This window comes from Crassostrea angulata, chromosome 7 (assembly GCF_025612915.1).
Source record: "Crassostrea angulata isolate pt1a10 chromosome 7, ASM2561291v2, whole genome shotgun sequence".
Lineage (NCBI taxonomy): Eukaryota > Metazoa > Mollusca > Bivalvia > Ostreida > Ostreidae > Magallana > Magallana angulata.
The window spans coordinates 13286187-13307624 of record NC_069117.1 but is presented as its reverse complement, the minus strand read 5'-3'; the positions used below and the strand labels follow the sequence as shown (position 1 = coordinate 13307624).

The following is a 21438-nucleotide window of genomic DNA, read 5'->3' as shown; positions in this document are numbered from 1 at the left end:
CAATAATATTTTATTAAAGATGTGTAAAAGCGTTGCACTGAATTCACAAGTGTGCATTGTCATTTTGATGATTATCTTATTTCTTTAAATCTTCAATATTAAAATTCTACAAATACAAGCATTTACGTAAATTGATAAAATGTATACTGATTAAAATTTACAAAAATTATTAAAATAATTTAATACTTTTTAGATATGTTTAAAGTTCAAAACAATTTTTAAGAGAAAATGTATTGTTGTTGTTTTTAAATCGGTTGCAAAAAATGTATATATCTGATATTGACAAACTTTGAACGATATTAAGCAATTTGAATATCAAAACATGTTTGTTCGTTGAATAAAATGAAGAAAAGAATTGCCATTTCAATAAAACGAAAAATTAAAGGACCAAGATTGAATTTAGGTAATAGATGTCTTCATTATGTGCATTATATAAAGTATGGTTAATCCTGCGGGGCAAAGTTTCCTGTTGCACTTCAGATGACTGTCAACGTTTTGAAAAGAGTATTTCTTTAATAATTGACAAATATATAGGTGGCATGGACCCATCCCGTAAACATACACATGACACTTTTGTCGAGACCTTGTTTGTGACGGATATTTGAGTCATTTTATTTAATTTATTTTTAGTTAAAATCACAATACTATCTGATTTCGTATTTCTTAATTAACTGTGTTATTCCCTGAAGGAATAGAGTCTATTTTCCGTACCAGACAAAGAAGTACAAATTATTTTCATAAATGATGATATCATGTTTTTAGATTACAGAAAGAAAAAAAGGGAAAAAATAGAGAAAGAAAACTAGAATGTGTCAGACAGGGGGTCGGTAGAAAGAAAGTGTAAATAAATGATGGTGACGGACCAAAACGGATTTCTTCTTTGGTTAAAACAGCCATCAGCAAAAAAAAAAAAAAAAAGGCGACACTAAATAACATGTGATATATGGAGTTGGAGATCTTGTTTTACCGTGTTCTGGGGCCAGACAACTTTGTTACAGGACAGGGAGAAGGCAATTTTAGAGATGTCAATGAAACAGATAACACATGTAAACCTTGCCACTAATGTTTATGTTGGCCAGAGACTGTAAATAATTAATTATGACATTTAAGCGTTTACTCTTAGCTAAATGAGTGAAAGTGGCAATTAAAAATGACCTCATCATCCGTTCATTGCTAATTAAAGACAGGTCAGGTGTAAAATTATGTATTTTATGGAGTAATTCTATATGAAGCTTGATGCAATTTTCGTGCTTTGTATGTTTAGATAAAAAAGAGAATAAATGCCGAAATGCGTTTGCCTACTCGAATGTTATAACATAAGACTTAGTTTACCATTAGTGGTATTTCTGGGGGATAATTAAGATATCCTATACATCCATTGTGGGGAGATAATTGAAAAAACCGAAGACCTGCTCAGATAGATGAAAACGTTATATAGCATCTGATACTTCGATATAAGTATGTAAAAGGGGGCGTTTCACGTAGGCTTCCGACTTCAAACCATTAAAAATCCTACAAAAGGACATCTCAATGCCGATTTAAATCTTACACTAGTCACACTTTTCATTACCAGCCATTACATCTGCCAAACCTAGAATCAAACTATAATAAAGCCACAAAAATAAAATGGACTAGGCATAAATTGAAAAAGAGAGTTATTTAAAGCTTTTATACTTTGACCTTCTTCATTGTCAGCCATCTTCATTAAGTATTCCAACCGAAAACGATCTGATTTAGATCTAACTTTGATATGCCCACAAGTTTTATTTCCAGGGTTATAAAATTTGACAGCTTGGCCAAAACATTTTGTTGAATTTTCCTTGATATTTTGCTATACACACGAGCTAGTCACCGCAAACTCTGATTTTTATTTGAATTTTATTTGATTTCACCTTCCTTTACCAATTTTTGCGACTTTTGCAAAGTTTGTAGACCATTTTATTATTGAATATTAAACATTTGGTTTCAAATCAAATCTTTGTAAGGATTTTATTTTGTTGATTGTCATCAGGCATAAAAATTATTTTCAAATTACTCATAAGAAAATAAACATATCGCTACAAATTAGATCTCTCTCTCTCTCTCTCTCTCTCTCTCTCTCTCTCTCTCTCTCTCTCTCTCTCTCTCTCTCTCTCTCTCATATGCCAGTAAAATATCGCTTTCTTTATTAAAGGTACATGTACCCGCAGATGGCCAAACATCATCCACTGTCTCCAATCAAACCGATATCTCTTTATCCATTTAAATCAAAAATGAAAAGCTTACAATAATGGATATATTACACCCATTCATCAACATACAAAGAAAATCTATTAAGTTCTGTTAACCATACACCAATAACCATACATAATATCCTTGTCCTTCATCTAATCTTGGCCGAATTCTATAAAAAGAGATAAATGTAAGGGCCGATTTTACATCTGCCATGCTACAATGAGAAAGAATAAATTATAGATGTAAAATATGATCAAATGTTTCCTTTCAAACGTTTATTTCTCCAGCCCTTTGTATGGAATCGCATTAGAGGCTATACGGTTGCTTTATGACTAAATAATAAACTATTTGATGATACTTTGATACTTGTTTAACTTGTATCTTAAACAGTAGGAAGCGCCATTACCAGTGTCTATTTGTGTCTGTTTGTCTTTTGTACATGTCTTCACTTTCAGCTTCTTTAGAAATCGCCCCTTTTTGATATTTATTTTTACGAGTACCGCACTGAATAAAAAACAGATTATGGATGGTTATAGCCCTCCGAACCGAGTTCACATGTTACACACGAAAGTCTACCCGAAACCTGCTGAGATTTTACTCTAAATAATTTAAGCATACCACAGTTGAAAAGAAAGAATTTCATGCAAAGGGAGGATAAAACCTAATTATCTAAGAAAAGTATCTTTTGCACTGTTGCTTTCAAAGAAACAGTCAACTTTTGTCTTTGAAATATTGAAATAGCACGTTTCCTAGGGAAAAGAGATTGGCCAGGTTTAAGACAAAATACGAGACTAGGGACACAAGAGTGGGTTTAATACTTCCGTTTTATAAAAAATAAATATGTGTATGCACCCAGCGAACGGCGCACTGGGAATACAATTTAAAAGAGTGAAAATTAATCAATTCAATTCCTTACTATTGAACATCAACAACGGAAAGATCTGTACATTACGCTGATCTTCTTAATTACAAATTCTCTGAGGACACCGACTTTCCCCAAAGCTAATTTTTAGACAAAGCAACGGCTTGAATGTGTTATTGTAAAAGTGACTGTACTTTTTATGGCGCCATATTAAGGTTTCTTAGAGATGACTCCATTTAAGCTAATAAACAAAAATTTCGTGATCAGTCATGGCTGTGGAGCTATCTTCAGCGAGCTTCAATAGTGTAAATGTATTTTCCAATAATGGCTTATACATGTTTGTTTTACTAAATGGAACCCGATCCTTAGAAAGTAAAGGAATAAAGTGTTTTAGACAGCAGTCGGCTACGGATTGGGGGCAGCACAAATGTTAATGACAGGAAATAAGTGGGAAAATATCATTTAAACATTTTAGCCATAAATAGTTGTGATAGTTTTGAGTTTTTATAGACTTTTGTTTTATTATTTTCAGCAAAAGAAATCAAAACAAAACAAAAATAGTAAATCAATAATATATTATATGCTTTTAATATTATTTACATGTAGAATAAGGAGACTCCATTCTATCTAACAATAAAATTTTTACTACCCCTCCTCATCCCTGCGTACCCCTTCATAGGCATAGATTAATGCGTTTTGAATTTCATCACTAAGAATAAATATTTATTATTGAAATATAACCGTTCATTTTAGAATATTCAGATTGTTTACAGCACAACTGTCAAGGCATGTGTCCCTAATAATCCAAAAGGCGATGATTTACAGTGACCAACTCAAAGGCATCAAACGGGGGAAAGACGTGAAATGTGAGTAATGCGCGGCTAATTTACAATGGCGGTTATCAGTGTCACTGGTCAAGGATTTCCCTTATGAATTTTATCTTTTAATAATTTCATTTTTATCAGTTATTCGGAGAGTGTGCAAAGAGAAGATTTTAATAAAACGACAGCAGGAAATCTTTTTAAAACCTCCCTGGCAAGAAAACGTATTCAATGCCGCGAGGTCAGTGCAATAAAAGTGAATTAAAATCGATAAGTAATTGATATTTGTGGTTTTTCTGCGATCGGTGGGATATATTTTCAGAGGGTTTAATTGCAGACAAGGGGATATCTCTCGGAAATCTCGCAGGAGCTCTCGCGACCGCTGATTGCATGATTGAGCGGATTGGATCTTGGATGAAAAAAGCTACTCAAACAATATAAATGATAACATTTCCAATATACCAATCTTAAAAATGATCAGCCGTTTTTAAAAATGAAATCCGTATTTGATTTATAATTCATATTAAATGATACCAATAGTATTACCTGATTAAATGAAAACTAGTACACATTTTCAGGCCATGGGACATTAATTGGTATCCTCGGACTATGGTCAGAGATACCGATGGGCCCAAATTCGGAGTTAAAAAACTCAAGAGCAATGAAATTTCGTGTTTTCTTTCACCGTCATATTTAAATTTGCTCAACATGCACACCTTTACTCTAAAGTATAATTATCTAAACCTCTTTAAATTGCCCCATATTTATGTACATTTTTACATTTTTTATTCGGTTTCATGTGATACTTGAGATCTAAAAATATTTTTATATCCCTGCAAACATTTTGGTAAGGCTGTGTTTGCCATCTGTCTCAATATTTCGGTGTACAGTCGGTTATTTTTCTTTCAAGACTTCAGGGGCTGCATAGTTGGAGGTCTTTAAAAATCTTGTCTTTAATCTCCTTTACCCCAACTTACGTATGCAAAAACTCCTATAAGTGGTCCATTGTTGGCCCTACTTTCTACTTCGCAATGGTCATTTACGTAATCCACCCGAATACAATTTTTCCCTCTTTCATCTGCGAATGGATACAAAAGAACACACATTGGTGGCCCGGATGAAGGGCCTTATTCAAAAATAGAGATATTATACAAAAGATTTAAGTGAAGTATGCATTTCAGAGATTTTTAAACCATAAGATGAGTAGAAGTGGGGATTATTAGGGGGTCCTTGTCGTGATCGCAGACTTTTTCTCTTTAATTGGCAGATACTTGAATTTCCTTGTTTAGTAAACTTGTAAATATGAAGAATCTCAGACAATTAGCGTTAGTGTTTGAGTAAGATTATATTGTCACTCCGAGCGTCTAATGTAGTTTCCGAATTACAACACAGAAGTGATGCCTGTTTCTAGATTATTATTATCCAATGCACCAACTTTCTAGAAGTCGTTCTTTATGACACATTCTTCACAGCGATTCCAGAGATTTGGTCGGCTGTATAGATGATTGGACAGTGATCGGTATTGATTTAACATTTATCAACCATTCTGAGTCTTAATTAATGGTTCAGAGGCCTTATATACTGAGCTCCATGGCCCGGGTCTGTTTTATCAGGACCTTTCCACGGCGAAACAGGTGCGAGAGATTACCCTAGGTCGTAAACAAGGAAATCTTTTATAAAAGTCGGGTTATCATTCAAATACATCAAAATATTTAATCTGCGACATAAAAAGAGAATATTGTGAACAGAAGTTAGCAATTGCATTTTTGATTTTCTTTAGTCTTATCAAACAAATGTTTTGAGGTTGTGTTTGTTCAAATGTGGATGTCAGTGTTTTCTAACTTTCACGTGTGGAGAGAAATTATATGCATATATTTGGTCCAATGCAAAAAACCACATTGAAATTAACTGCATGGTTATATCAAACTGTAATATATGTCGATAATTGATTAATAATGTTCGTTTTCGCTTCATCCTCATAACTGAATGTCTTTTTATCGGCATTTCAAAAACTGATTGAATCTTTTAATGTATGATCGAGGTTATATTGAGCAGATGATCAATGAGAGATTATTATTATCGAAAATGATATTACAGTGATACAAAGACTAGATCTTCATTAGATATTTTAATAGCTTCCCGGTGAAATGTATATGATTGTCAAATACTTGTCTAGATCGATACGTATTTACAAATTCGCATTAAATTTTATAAAGCAGTCGTAAACCACGTTAATTAAAAGTCACAAAATTACTTCAAACGGTCCAAATAATACGCCACTTTAAAGTTCTACCTCTGCAAAGTGAAATATCTTTTTTGTATCAGAGATATAAATCAAGATCGGCAGTACATCAATTCTTAGATCTAGTAATGCTATACGGGTTCGCGTTGACTTTTACATTCGTTTGTCCATTTCCTTAATTATATTGCAATGGCAATTTGGCGACAGTGGATTGTTTGCCTTTTGTCTGCCATTGCTGCAAAAGGGATATTGAATTATGATAGCTCTATATAGTAATTTCGGTTGTAAATCGCATTGTTTCATTTCTCTTTATGTTCCTTATCACACTCAATAATTTTCATCTGGATAAAAGGTTTTGGGATGCATATTTTCTGCATGCAATATTGACACAGGAACAAAATATCTAAAAATACAACAAATCCCAGTATTGTCGTTGGTCAAATTCATGAATAAAAAGCCTTTCAGCTTGATTAATCAGTGCGTGCAAATGGCAGGCCAAATGTCTCTGGTGTGTAGTTTGCACCTGTAAACCATGGCTGCGTTGTCAGATGTGCATCGGACACAAAAACAGTTCAATACTAATCTAAAAGTGGGGAAAATCAAATTAAATTAATTAGAAATCTACTGACCATAAACCTCAATTTAAATTTGTTCAGCCTGTACCAATTGCACCGAACGCTTGACCAGAACAGAGGAAAATTTTGTATGCAAATTGTCTAATTGGATCTAATCGATATTTTCAGTCCGATGGGTCTTTAGTTGTCCCAGTTCTTAAGAGGGTCTATGGCCACGGTTGGGAGTATATGGTCAAGTCAATATGTTTACGCGTTGCTGACCTCGGGGTAGATCATGCTGAGACAAATATTGACCACAGATGAAGAAGAATGAGAACTCACTTGTCCCAGACGAGACCCCCAGACCGGGGAGAAACTGAGGGCCACGCTTAATGAAATAGCATTTTGATGTCCTATTAGTAAGGACTCTTTACTTCAAAGGGGGACAACAATTCAAGTTGTCAGGAGGGTGCATGTCCGTTTCATCTATAGATCTAAATGTCCATGTTTACTGAACAATATTAAAACTCCCAGGGATGTGCTCTCCCTGTCAGTGACTCAAAATTACCAATAAATGTTTAAACACGCATGAAATTGTCGAAACGTAGAAATGTTGTATGTGCTGTTTTGTGCGGTGAATGCGATATTAACTCCGGGGCTGTGTATACAAGGGTTATGTTTTGGATATGGTTAAGACTACAGTTTACATATTGGAACTTTCTTCCTAAACAAGACATGACCAAATTGCATCATATATCATGAGAAAATGGGTTTTGCGTTGAATATCTCTTCTTTCCACTGGAGAAATTAGTATGCTTGTAAAAAAGATACATGTATACGTGGTCAGTAAATTTTCATTGCAACGGTAGGACACGTGATATATACATGTATGTGTCATATAGGTAAACAGGTAGAGGTCACGAATGGTAGAACATCCTGTAACCTCATCCTTCCAGTATTCTGGAAAATAAATTAAAAGATAATAAACAGGTGTCAATGGAATCCCAATCCCGACTCAATAGAAATTAAATTTAGGTACAGAGCCGGGGTTTGTGGGACTAATTAGACATAAACGGCACACAGACGGAGAAAAACAGACCTTTTATCCCACATGGATGGGCAATGTTGTTTTAGCCATGGACAGAGGTTTACTGAAATACAGAGTACAGAATACACTGAAGGCCTAATAATGACGATGCTATTACATCTGTGAAAGCGGCCGGGTATCTAGTTTACCCTGACAGAAGATTCCTTGTTTGGTTTGGCTAGGAGGGATGAATGAGATGGCTCTCAAATCAACAATACAGCAATTCATACCAATAATGGAAATAAATCGTGACCGTCCAACATTGGTCAAACAAAACAACAAGATCCTACTCAACGTACTTAGTAATGAAAAACGAGAATTTTACACCTGAACTGTTTATTACTGTGAAAGATCTTCAATTATAAGTCTTCTAAACTGAAAACTTTATGAATGTCATAATTGTCGTCAACACAACCTGCATTGGAATGAAATTTACCATAATTCATTAAAAATTTACAAAACAGTGTGGGAAAAAAAGTCATCCATAACACATCCATAAAACTTTGTTAATAGTACAAGTACAATTATTAGTACCATGTATCACACTGATTTGGTCAACTACCTGCATCTGTGAGATTCCATTTGGGGTTAATGTGTCTACCCCTGATACCAAGAAGAAAAGGGGGATCTAGCTTTGAGGGACAGACAATCCCGTGGAGGACTCTAAATCCATTAAACCCGTTGCTTTTTCTCACTCACAAGCTAGCGTTTGTGCACTGACCTTCATAATTATATTGACTGAAATTTTAATGGGCATTTTGGATCAATTTTGCGGGTCCAACTTTTGTTAAAACATTAGATTTATGAGTTCACCTTTCCTCCTACAACGAATTATCGCCCAGACCGAAGCCAGCAGACGGGGCCTGAACCAAAAGGATTCTCACTAAATCTCGCGAGAGGACGAAGGGTCGCCAAGGCTACGTGAATATAAGGATCAGTCCGCCATTTAACATGGAAACGTCGACAGGTGACAGATTTGTCAACTGTCCGAAATTGTCCATTTGCCGGAAACTTTACACCCAAACGATGGTCTGATCTTAAAGAAGCTTATTTTATCAGGTGAACCATTTAGAACACCCCTAGTATTAGTATTCATGAACTTTTCAAGAAGAAGAATCCAGTGGTGATAAATTAGTTTATTTTGCAAAAATTAGAGCAAAAACGACGACACCCGCCTGCCATTATTGTGTTGTAATTGACAATTACTGGTCAGTGGGAAGGTAGTTTACTGCACTTCAATGTTAAATGTCCAATAGAACAGGATAGGGCATGCACACTTGTTAAAAATTTCTTATTAAAAAAAAAGAAACTTTGTTCGATTGAATCTTCAGGTGAATTTTTTTCAAGATAGATGGCTTTAGGTTTTCGAAGATCAACAAGAACCTTTTCAGATATACATCAAGCTTTTGGATGAATTCAATTTACGGAGTGCATTCGAAAATTAAAAAGCAAATCAAAACAAAGATGACCCCAAGTCTGGTGACTTGCATTTCGTTTCCCAAGAGGATGGATCTCGTCACGATAGAATCCACTTTAGATTCCAATCAGTAATGCCCCGGTAGATAATTGCGGAAAATTAGTTAAGCATCAGTCCTAAGATTGGTAGACGATAAACTCAGACTTTGTATTTATACGGAGAAAATCATTTTAATATGAAATGTCAAAGATGATATTGATAATACTTTGATTCAATTGATAACACGTAGAATAGATTTGGTAGACCTACAAGTAAATGAGTTTTAAACAGTGGCCTTCTGTTTTGTTTTGTTTTTGTTTTTTTTTTTCAAAATTACACCTGTTATTCATCAATTGAAAGATTTTAAACGGGTATAGTGTAAACGTACACTTTCTCATGGTGTTTTTTGATATAGCATTGGGAAATTTTTTTCATTTCGAATACTTTATGAAATTAAAAGAAGATTTTATGTAAGTAAAAAAAATGACATTTCAGTTTTCTTTTCATACGTAAAGAAAATGCATATATTTTAATTTAGTTTTTTACGTACTTTTTTGTAAATGCGATCCATACGTGAGATGAAACAAATACAAAAGCCATAAGTATGTTACTAAATCCAAAATTATTTTTTTTCCACCGTATAGTGAATCTCAAAAACAAAAATCTTGTTTTTTGAAAGATTAAAGTATTGGGGATTAGAGTGTTTTGAAATAAAACAGAATCAATGAAACCTAATGGTTCTGTGTACGTTCAATTGTTGTGTTGATATCCGGTTGTTTATCAAAGATATGTTTGGAAAACAGTTTTGAAGGATATAATGAAAAGTCAACTTGTGTTTTTATAAGGTTCGCTAAGACCATGTAGCCTCATGTTAAATCTTTTTTAATATCTTTGTTTAGTTTTCGCCCATACATTTTTACCTAAGCTAATGAAACCAACGTTTGATTGTTTGGTTGAAGAAGTCGCCAAAACGGTCCTGAAAAGCGCTAATACAGGCCCAACAAATAACACGAGAACCAGTCAACGAAAGGTTGTCCAAAGTCTTGATTTGACAATTCGAGATAACGGGTAAGTGCTACCTAATTCTCGTTTCATGTTTAGTGATCTTACCGAGGGTCAAAATGCTTGCGTTACGATGTCATGCTTTGAAGAATCCATTAAAATTTTCTCTCTAAACAGTTCACGAGAGGAAAATTAAAAGCGTGTCTCTCTTATTAGGTCCGTTTAATTAAGAAAACAAACATTAGAGGTTGTAGACAACCATTTGTAACACTGCTGAAGTTTCTGTGGATGTCACACGGCAATTGAGAGTTAAAAGTTTTTAGAAGACGTAACGGAAAGTGTGAAGGTAGTTTCCGTTGCGCAACAATCTGGCTAGGCGGTGTCTGACTCTTAAAGAGATTTAACAACAAATTCTATTGAACGCCAATTGTCAATCAGAGAATGCCACTCTCTTTATTTATTCAACACCTGCAAGTATTATTTTTATTTTCGTCAGAAATCGAGGAAGGTGGCGAAAACGTCGATAAAAGTGAGAAAGATTAAAACCTTAAACGTCTGTAACTTTGACTTGGCACTTTTATTAGTAGACTCAAAGAATTCGCTTAACGAGTTGAATAAATACGTAGTATTTCTGCAAATGTATAAGGGGATAAACCGAATGAGAAAGAAAATCTTTGTAATTGTAACATCTGCTCCCCCAGAAAAAAAAACTATGTTGGGAACACAACACAGGTTAATTGTGTGGGTGACATAATAACAAATGCAATCCCTGTGTACAAAGGAGAAGGAACTCTCTCCCCCTGAAATCAGCCATACCCGTTGCATGCCGAAACACATCTATCACTAGGTTGCAGAATTTGTCACTGACAACGAATTGAATCGGGTACCCCGAGTAATGACGACCCCTCGCTGGCTGATTTATACCCCTCAATGCCTTAGAGAACGGAGGGGGACCTGATTGATGTATTCATTGGGGGTGTTTTGAAACAAAATACTAGAATTCGTCACAGAGGATTTGAATAATTCAATGAGACAATTTGTCATAAAAATGCTAATTTGCTTAGATCCGAGTGCAATATTACATCCATCAGAGGGTAACAGTATCAAAATATACAAAATACGAAGCAACTGCCTCTGGTATCAGCCTTTTGATGCGTAATATCGAAGTTTACTTATCAGTACTTTCACCCCAATTTTAATCTTTTAAAAGATACGGAGAGACGTATCAACATTTCACTTGGCAAAAAGCAACAGTTGAGGTCTGCTCTATCTTGGGATGGATCGTAATCTGATAGGGCAAATACAAGACGCTCACTGTCCGAATTCTGACTTCTGTAAGTGTTAACGAGAGTAATTAGACGATAGGATCGGAAAACACAGTCATCAAGGACCTTGTCAATAGATGTATAATTTGTGCGGAATATAGGTCAACACCAGTTAAAGACGCCTGATGTCAACAGCACAGAATATAATAGGAACTGGTTTCTGAGAGATAGAGATATGCTTGTTGCAAAAGATGACCCTGTTCGAATTACAAATAACGACTGATGTATCCCTCGGTTCTCGACAATTTCTGGGGGCTGAAAGTCTAACTTTTAGGGCAAAGCTTCAATTCAAAGGCGCCGTTATATGTTCCAAATGAAACAGACGGGATTTTTAATTGTCCAATCAAAAATTGAAGGCAAAAATCTTGTCAGAGGGAACTAAATAGAAAACTATTGTGCTCACTTTCCGGAAGTATTCATTGAAATTAGATATCAATAAAACTTCCTTAGAGAAGAGTTCATATTTATACTTTGCGTTTTCTTTAGTCCTTTGAAATAATGCAATCACTTGGTTTATTCATCCAGTTTCTCCAAAAACCCGGAATAATCATTTCAATCAATGTTGATTTTAGTATAGCCCCGGATAATAAGATTACAACTTTTTAACGTTATAGCCTACATTCAATATTTAATAGGAGACTTCACTTTTTATGAACAATGTTACCGCTCTGATCTTATTACGAAGACAGGATTCAAAAAGTTCACCAACCGAAAAATCAAAATTTCAATAAATCGGAGTTTTCCCGCGGCGTGTTTTATCATTTGAGGTAATATAGCGACACTTCACCGATATATTACAGGGTTCCATGACGAATACCCCAAAACCCCTTATTCATCATCAGAATTTTTAGTGGAGATTTCATGAGAATCCATACTGTAGTTTATACAAAACTTGAGATCCTTATGCCCACATGCTAAAGCGAACGGCACAATCCCACGATTTTTGTATATCAATTGCAGATTTATGATCATTTTTACAACATCGGAGCCATCGAGAAACCAAATATATTCGCCATTGTTATTTTTCAGACCGTCTGTGTTTAGTCCCTCAACCCTTTGATAACTTTGGGCTTATATTTTGCAGATGTGTGTCTTTCACATATTTTTACCAACGAGAACTCTTCTATTTTTCCAGATTCTTACTAAAAAATATTATTATTCTCAGGCCTGTTATAGATTATTGATTTTATGATTTCATATTTTCGACTAGTATTTTAATATTCGATAACAGTAATATTTCATTTCATTATAATATATATCTTGATCTTAAAATGTATAGTCGGTATACATATTCTAGACACATTTGAATTGAATTTCCTACAAAAAAATAAGGGTTTTTTTTTACAGTTAAAATTCATATATATGAAATACCAAATATTTCAATGTATGTATTTATCTTATTTCATGTCGAGAAAAAAAAATGATTTTGTTTGAAACATATAGAATTTGCTGCAAATTAATTCATTGCAAAAACCTTCCCATTTCATCTGATCATTTTCAAAACTGTATATTCAGCAAATAACAAATGCACATCACTTTTTCAAATGATATAATAAAAACAAATTCTTTTTTAATTAAAAGGCTTGCATGATAATATTTTTTACATTTCGTATATATCGGAGACATGAATAAGTTATTTATGTCTGTGGTATATATCAAAAATTTATTCTATAAATTGAAGAATAAAAAAAAATCAATTATTAGAATAGCCATTTATTATATTTCATTTGCATAAAATCATTTCATAAAACATATTACAATGAAGATAATGATATTCACACTCTGAACACAACGATTAAAGATTTATAGCACCATGTATTAAAATGTGTTTGGCACATACGGATTATAGGAAGGTGGGACTTCGGTTCTCGTTTTCACAAAGAAAATTTTTATAAAAGCGTCTTTATTCACTTGAAGGACAGAAATAAAAATTTTCCCTCATACAATGCATTGTCCACGGTGTAAACTTGAATTTAGTCCATCAAAAATATCCTCTTGGTCCAAAACATAGCTACCGGAAGTCGTTGTGCTGTCGTCATGGCCACAGAAACTTCCGGCATCTGAATATAAACTTTCTTGTCTTTGAAATCCCCCGAACACATTTCGCGGCGGTGGGGGTAGCTTAGTCTGTAACACATTGTTTTTTGCATTGAAGGAATTTCCCTGCACACTAGTTCTTGGCTTGTTGAAGGAGCTGAACGAGAGTTCCTTTCTTGGTGTGTTATTCTTGTTATTCTCTGGAAAAAAAAACCCCAAACAAAATGAATTAAGTGGATAATGTTATGCAGGGTAAAGTCAGTCGTGTTTTGAATTAAGGGGTACTGAGGTCAAATATTTCCATTGTTTAAACTATATTCACTTATGATAGTGTCAAGAATAATGTTATGGAATTTTTGTTTACTGTGTAATTGGATTTTCATGTTCTAACTTATCTCTTAGACGCCGGTATATTTGAGAGACACAGAAAGAGACAGCAACGAAACGTTATCACCTAACTGTCTAAAATTCTCTTTACTCAAGCAAAGAAATGTACGAAAATCCCCGTCGGATTAGTTTATATAACATGATAAATATGATAAACAAGTTGAAAGATCGCTGCAGTGCAGACGACCACATTGCATGACGTAATATCTTGTCATGTGACTAATAAGAGGTGTGTATTTAAAGGGGTATCTGACGGAAGTTGATGCACAATTACATGGTAGTCGTGATTACTTAATTTCCCTGAAGTGTAATGTGATGCAATGCCATGCCAAGCAATGTAAATGTAGCAAATAGGAGAGATATATATGTTTCATATAATTATTCATGTACATGTATTGGTATAAACCTACCAAAGTCTATTGAGCTGCAGTGAGACAGAAGAATACTGGTGTTGAGATCGTCTTCACTTCCGCCCCGACCACTGTCACTCGGCGTTATCTCCCCTGAGCGATCACTGGAATTATCGCCTCCTTTTCTTGCCTGAAAGAAAACACAAAACAATAATAACACATTTATTCTTTTTTATAAATATATAAGTTTATTTTATTTTCAAAAAATTAAATAATTTTGATTTCAGATATTTATATAATAAAGACAACTATAAATGAAATTTTAGAAAAACACAAACCAAACTTACCAGCTTAGACCCGCCTCTGTAAGATGTGCTTGTCCCTAGTACGTGATGTAGAGTAAAGGGGCTTAACTGATGATGTATTTTGTCATCCTGACCAAGATTAGCGGTAATTCCTTTAGTAGAAATCTAAATAAAAAACAAACATCTCATAAGTCAGTTGTAAAAATATTGTGGAAATGTAAAATTGGTTTGTAATTATGACAAACATGCCGTATAGAGTGGGCATAATCCGATTATTCCCATTGACTCTCCTGTGCCGAAAATTCAAGCAGGAAAGGGGCAAAGATTAAATTATAAATATTGTCCCCGTTTGAGGATAAGAGATATTTTATTCTACTAAAGAGTGAAATTTGCCGCTAACACATCGATTAAGCTATCTAAATGACAGGTAAATGACTAATTTTGAAAAGATAAAAGTCATAAATTGACATGTTTTTATCAACAATCGATAAACTCAGGGACTTGATCTTACCAAGATTTTTAAACGGCTTAAAATTTTGTTTATCTTTCTTGTTGGGACGCTAATGCAGGGAACTAGCAGCGTTTTAAAATTATTTTTTTAGCGTGAAAAAATAAAAATCGGTTTTAATTATTTTTCAATCTGATGTCTAACAGATGTTTAAACATTGTTAACATTCGATTTTCAAAAATGAATATGGATCAATTTTAATAAAGAACATGAAAAGAAATGTTAAGTACTCGAAGACAGATTGGCATGGGAGAAATAGTTTGTTAGGGTCCCCGAACATAATTCACCAATGTATATTTTATCCAAATATTGGTAAAAGAAGAACATTTACCAATTGTGTCTTTTAATTCCATGTTCTACATTGTTAGAAAGGATTGATTTAAGGACCTCAGTAATATTTCTTTTTTAAACTAAATGAAGTTGGAATGATTTAAATCCGCCTTACTTCACAGGAGCGAGAGTAAAAATATTATTATTTGCTCGGGGAAAACAGTCTAGATGGGTAAATGACTCATAATACAAAATGAGAAAATTGAAACTAGGAGAGAGGGAGAGTTTTCTTTTTCCATTTCAATTAGTAATTGCTTAGCGTTGTGAATATTCGGAGGTTCGGAAAACTAGTTACAAATTGCCATGAGCTACTCGTACCGGGTATCCGCGAGGAAATTTGATACATTCAAACCGTGAACCCGAAGTTCTGACACCTGTGTGTAGCTTGGCAGTTGACATTTTTATTCAAAACAAATGAGGTTTATTCCCGAGTTCGTTAAAACCCCTGAACATTAATTATAAAAACCCTGCTAATTAAAAACGAAACTAATTTTTCTCTCTCCCCGCAAAACCATTTCCTGACTAATGTTTTCTTTGTCATTTTCCTATCCTCTTTTTTTTTTAAAACAGCGACATGAAAAATAAGCGAAAATACAGTTGTGACAAATTTCTGTACAGTAAACGAGCATCTAACCAAGGGGCACAGCCACAGAGTTTACAACTCGATTATCTGCCTACCCCGGGGGTACGGACGCATTATGCACGTCGAGCGCGAAATTACAGTCCTGATCATGGCGAAACTGACACAGGCAACGGACATTGCCTACAGATTCTATTTCAATGAACTATTTTAATGAGTCGACCTGTCAAAAATTCCCACACACTGACCCACCTTTAATTCGATCTACCCCGGTGACATTTCAAGCCCATTTAACCGTCTCAAGCTCGATTGACTTTTTATACATCTTTTATTTATTAATAGACCTTATATCTATATATGAAATCTACATCAGATGAAATTTATTTTTTAAATAAAATTAAACAGTTAGAGAAACTTTATTTACCGAAATGATTATTCTGAAATCAGGAACTTAATTAGTGTAGGTAGGAATAAAAGAATTACTTGGGTTATCATTGGGTATTAAATAACACTACCTCTTTGATCTGGTATGGGTGAAATATTGTTTAAAACTATTTAATTAGAAGTTAAGAGTTGCTTTTCAGACTTCAAATCATTCTTATTTCCTCTCTAATGGCCCATAAAAATATTTTTCTGGTGATGCATGCTTTTGAAAACTTTATAAGCAATGCTTTTACATCCAAAGAACAGTTAACTTTTATTTGAAAGTTTCCTGAATTTGTTTTTGAGCTCCGTAAATTTTATCTTCTCCTTTTCTACCTCAAAGGGACAGGGTGTACATGAATTAATGAGGCATAACATGTTACCTGTGAATTGTAAAGAGAGGGGTACAACTGGAGTTCGGGGGTGTCTTTGTCCAACATCCCACTGCAATTCAAAGAATCTATGGCGTTTTGATGGAATCTTTGGGCCGGGATTTCAATGTAGGGCTCCGATTTGTGCTGTTCGTGATATTTTTGACGCAATCGATCAGCTCTTTTGATCAGACAAATTGTCAAGATGATGACCACAGCAATCACTATGGTAACACAGGAAATCGCTATGGCGATCAGGAAGTATTTGTGATCGTCTGCTTCAGCTGCTTCCTCTGGAATAGGTTCACTGGTGACAACTATTGTCATGGTCCGTTCGGAAGTCCTCGGGGGAGTTCCTTTATCCTGAGCAATAATAGAAAGTTTGTACTTTCCGATTTCTGCGGTTGTAAGTTGTTTCATCAAGATTAGTCTCCCAGATAAACTATTGAGCTGAAAAATATGGGAGTAGTTCCTGTCCCTAGTGACGTAGGTCACTGTTGAATTGAGTCCCTGGTCTATGTCCCTCGTGTCCAGGTGGGCAATGACAGTGTGGGGGAGGGTTTGGTATGAGATGATGACAGTGCTGTTGTTGTCGCTGGGGAACATGAAGATTGGGGCGTTATCATTCATGTCCAGGACATCAATGGAGATCTTGACAGACGACTGTTGGGGAGGGGAACCAGAGTCTGTCGCCACCACGGAGAACTGGTAGTTAGCAATGGTCTCCCGGTCTAGAACCTCGGTGGTTCGGATGGTTCCATTGGGCAGGATCTCAAAGGGTATTCCTCCATTATATTGGGGTAAAAGTGAGAAAGTGATTTTTTCATTTTCATCTTTGTCCGTTGCAACTAGCAATCCGACAGAGGAATATTTGGGTGCGTTTTCTTGAATTGCAAACTCGAAGCTCTGATTTTGAAATTCCGGTTTGTTGTCGTTGATGTCCGTGATTTTGATGATGACGCTAGTAGTACCTGTTCTGGCCGGAGAACCCCCGTCCACTGCCAACACACCAAGCGTGATTAATGGAATCTCCTCGCGGTCAAGTCTGAACTGTGCGGAGATCAGGCCAGATCTCGGATCGATCAGGAAATTGTACTTAGAGGACTGGAGTCTGTAGGTGATTTCTGCATTCTTTCCAATGTCTTTGTCCGAGGCAGAAACTCTTATAAGGCTAGCCCCTATATTGTTGTCCTCCTGTGTTTGGACAACATAGCTGGGTTTCGTAAAAATAGGACTATGGTCATTTTCGTCAAGGACGGTCACATTGAAGGTCGAGGACGCGTTCAATGGGGGATTCCCCTCGTCCTGACACACGACTGTTACTCTATACTCTGACTGCACTTCCCGATCTAACGCCTGAGCTACGACCACTTTATACTCCAGAACATTAAATTTTTGCAGTTGGAATTTTTCACTCTGAATTGAACAATTAATTTTTCCGTTGTAGCCGGTATCCGGGTCGTCCACAGTGACGTGAGCTATGGGGGCATTAGGTGAAGCACTCTCCAATATCTGAGCTTTGTCGGTATTTGACAGTAAATCCACCTTTATCCGCGGCGGGTTGTTATGAGTATCTCGCACATTAACGGTCACTTGGGTCTGAGACATTAGAGGCTGTTTAGCACGATCGCTCGCCTCCACTATAATCCTATACTGCTTTCCTGGCTCAAAAATCAACGATTCCTTTACTTGCAAAGACCCACTCGTCGGAACGACCTGGAACAGTTTTAAAATCTTCTCGTCCTGACGAGGACTCAAACTGTAAATGACGTCACCATTTAGTCCCTCGTCCTCGTCACGTGCGGTGAGGGTGAGGATTGTGGTGTTGACCGCTACATCTTCATCCACGGTCAGGTTGTAGTGTGTCTGGGAGAACACAGGCTGGTGGTCATTAATGTCGAGAACATCCACAAACACTACCAGGGAGCCCACATTGGCGGGATTTCCCCCATCCTCGGCCACAATCTGAAATAACAAGGGAACACTACATGATTATCCGTGTTAGCTCCGTGCAGCTGATTTTCAGGAACAATTGGAAGCATACTTGTACTCTACATCTCAATTATAGCTTTACAAGATTCTCTACACTGGCCATATTTTGTTATGATAAATTAGAATAAACTGATACGAATTTTGACAACATACATGTAAACAGTATATACTGTATTTTTAATAAAATTTGACCTAATTTGTGAATTTCACATAGATTTAGTAATTACTAGTACAACGAAATAAAAATTACAGAAGAGGTAATAAAATGCCTTCTATAATGACATTTATTTACCTGGAACTGGTATGATTTTTGCTGTTCACGGTCCAAGGTTTTCTTCAAAATTAGACGCACAAGAGAACTCCCATCTACGTTTTTCTGGAATTGGACACTAAAAGGGGCCGTTTCAGGAACAACCCTGTAAAGATTCACCGAGAAATGTCCCCCATCCCTGTCGACGGCCCCTTCGATGGGAAAAGAAGTCCCCACAAGGGACCCTTCGGACACACTAAGTCGAGCCGAATCCTCGGGAAAAGTGGGAGAATTGTCATTAATATCTAATATTTTGATTTTCAGTTCAAGTTTTTGATAAAAACTTCCTGAATTTCGACAAATGACGTCCAAATTAAGCAGACATTCAGTTTGAAATTTACACTCGGAGAGAGATTCCCTGTCGATTCTCATTCCGACCGAAAGAGATCCGGATTTTTCTTCCAGGTGAAATAAAGATGTGAGCGGGTTGGACTGGGACAGAAAGATGAACTCCATAGTGAGATCATTGGAGGTGATGTTAGCGTCCGTGGCGATATTCCCTATCATTGTTCCCAGGGGAGATTCCTCGGACACATTGTAGTGTAATATCTGTCCCAATATCACAGGTAAACAAATAATTATTGTCCCCAGAAACTTCATAAATGCCATTTTGTATCGTTCACTGATTAAAGCTCCTTCATTCACGCTGGATTTCTTTCCGATCTGTAGAATAGAAATAAAACGTAGATTGTATAGAGAAATATGCCGTAAGAATACATTTGCCGAATAAAAATAATACTTGTAATTGATTTTACTTACATATTATCTATCCACTAGTATCTGACAAGCTGATTAGTCATTTTGTCATAAATACATCCCCCATCCATCACTATTATACTACACTCTTCTATAGCTTTTCACCTGAATAATGTGCTTTATTTACACCTGGGAAATATGCGTAAAACGCCCCGCCCTACAAGACTCCATTTGACCAATCAGAGAGGCCGACACAGACACGCATTGGGAAGTTTATCTGTTGATATAATTCAGGTATACGTACATAAAATAGTTTTATTTCACGCGTTCTCCTAATTAAAGAAGAGAAAATTAGGCCAGCTCAATGAAGAGAAAATCCCAGGTTCATGGTCCTGATTAAGAGAGGAAATTCTTATGTTACATGAAACGTTTGGTTTCTCTTTGGAAGTAGCCAAGTTAATGATAACCGACGTGGTCTTGTAGCAGATTCCCTTTGATAGATACGAGAGCCAGAAAAGATGACAACCTCACATTAAATCATGATGGACAATGATGAAAATAATTAAGGTCAGACAGTCCATGCCACGGGGGCCTGTTGTGGTCACTAATTATGAACTGCCCCTTACACCATTTGTGACAAGACACGAAAACAACGAACTTATACACGTCTTTTTATATCAATGTGCCAAAGCAGAAAACAGCACACAGTCTTTTATTCAAATTTTTCCTTTCTATTTTGTTTTATGACTCTCGTACCAATATTATCTTTTTCAACGTCAGGTGCGGTCATTACATAATCATTAGACGCTCGAATAGACCAACTTTTATCGGATTAATTCCGTAAATAAACAATTTCCTGATATCACTTTATTTACTGGTCTTTTCAATGGCAATTTTCTTTTATGACGGTAGGATCATTCGGTTTCAATTAAAGTTTTAAATCAACGTAAAGTAATAAAAATCGCCTTCGATTTTCCGATTAAGGGAGCAGACCAAAAACTGATAAGGCCAAGACGTCCTATCTAAATCCTTTCCGCGGTAATACTGTGATGAATGGCAGCGAAATTCATTTTCTTAAACTAAATATTTTGTTGTAATACAGAATCAAGCTCCAATTTATCAACATAATTCCCTTTAATTCCTGCTTTAGATTGGGGATCTTTCTTTCGTGCGTGTGTTGAGAGGGAAAGTTGTAGAGATGACCGCCAAAAATGAATTATGGTTCATTAACACAAAGGAAAATAATTGAAAGTTCAAGATTTCATTTTCTTTGATGGTTGAATAACCTGATGAACGTCAACTTTGAAGCTATATGGTGAATGACCAACAAAGGATAAACACACTGTATACGTGGGTCTGCTGTCATCTTTAGCGCCTATTTGTTTTTAAATGACAAATCGTCCGATGCATGCATCTTTTTAAAAAGTATTACTATATAAATCGGAAATATTGATAATCATGTTTTTCTTACAGGATGTGTGAGAACCAACATTGTCTTTTTAATATCCATTTTGACGTAATTAATTAGTGATATTGCTATATATACTTCAGAAAAATATTGAAAGAAATAATAATAAACCGTACGT

General features: G+C 35.5%; 1 protein-coding gene across 1 annotated transcript; it reads right to left on the bottom strand.

The window, feature by feature from the left end:
- Positions 1-13260: 13260 nt before the first annotated feature.
- LOC128155346 (protocadherin-9-like) lies at positions 13261-20058 on the bottom strand. The gene is made up of 6 exons (XM_052817018.1): positions 19916-20058; positions 19139-19819; positions 16867-18819; positions 14685-14807; positions 14398-14527; positions 13261-13800 (listed from the first exon to the last, which is right to left on the bottom strand). The coding sequence occupies exons 2-6, from the start codon at positions 19763-19765 to the stop codon at positions 13502-13504; spliced, it is 3132 nt and encodes a 1043-aa protein (XP_052672978.1). The 5' UTR covers positions 19766-19819; positions 19916-20058; the 3' UTR covers positions 13261-13501.
- Between the last annotated feature and the right edge of the window lie 1380 nt (positions 20059-21438).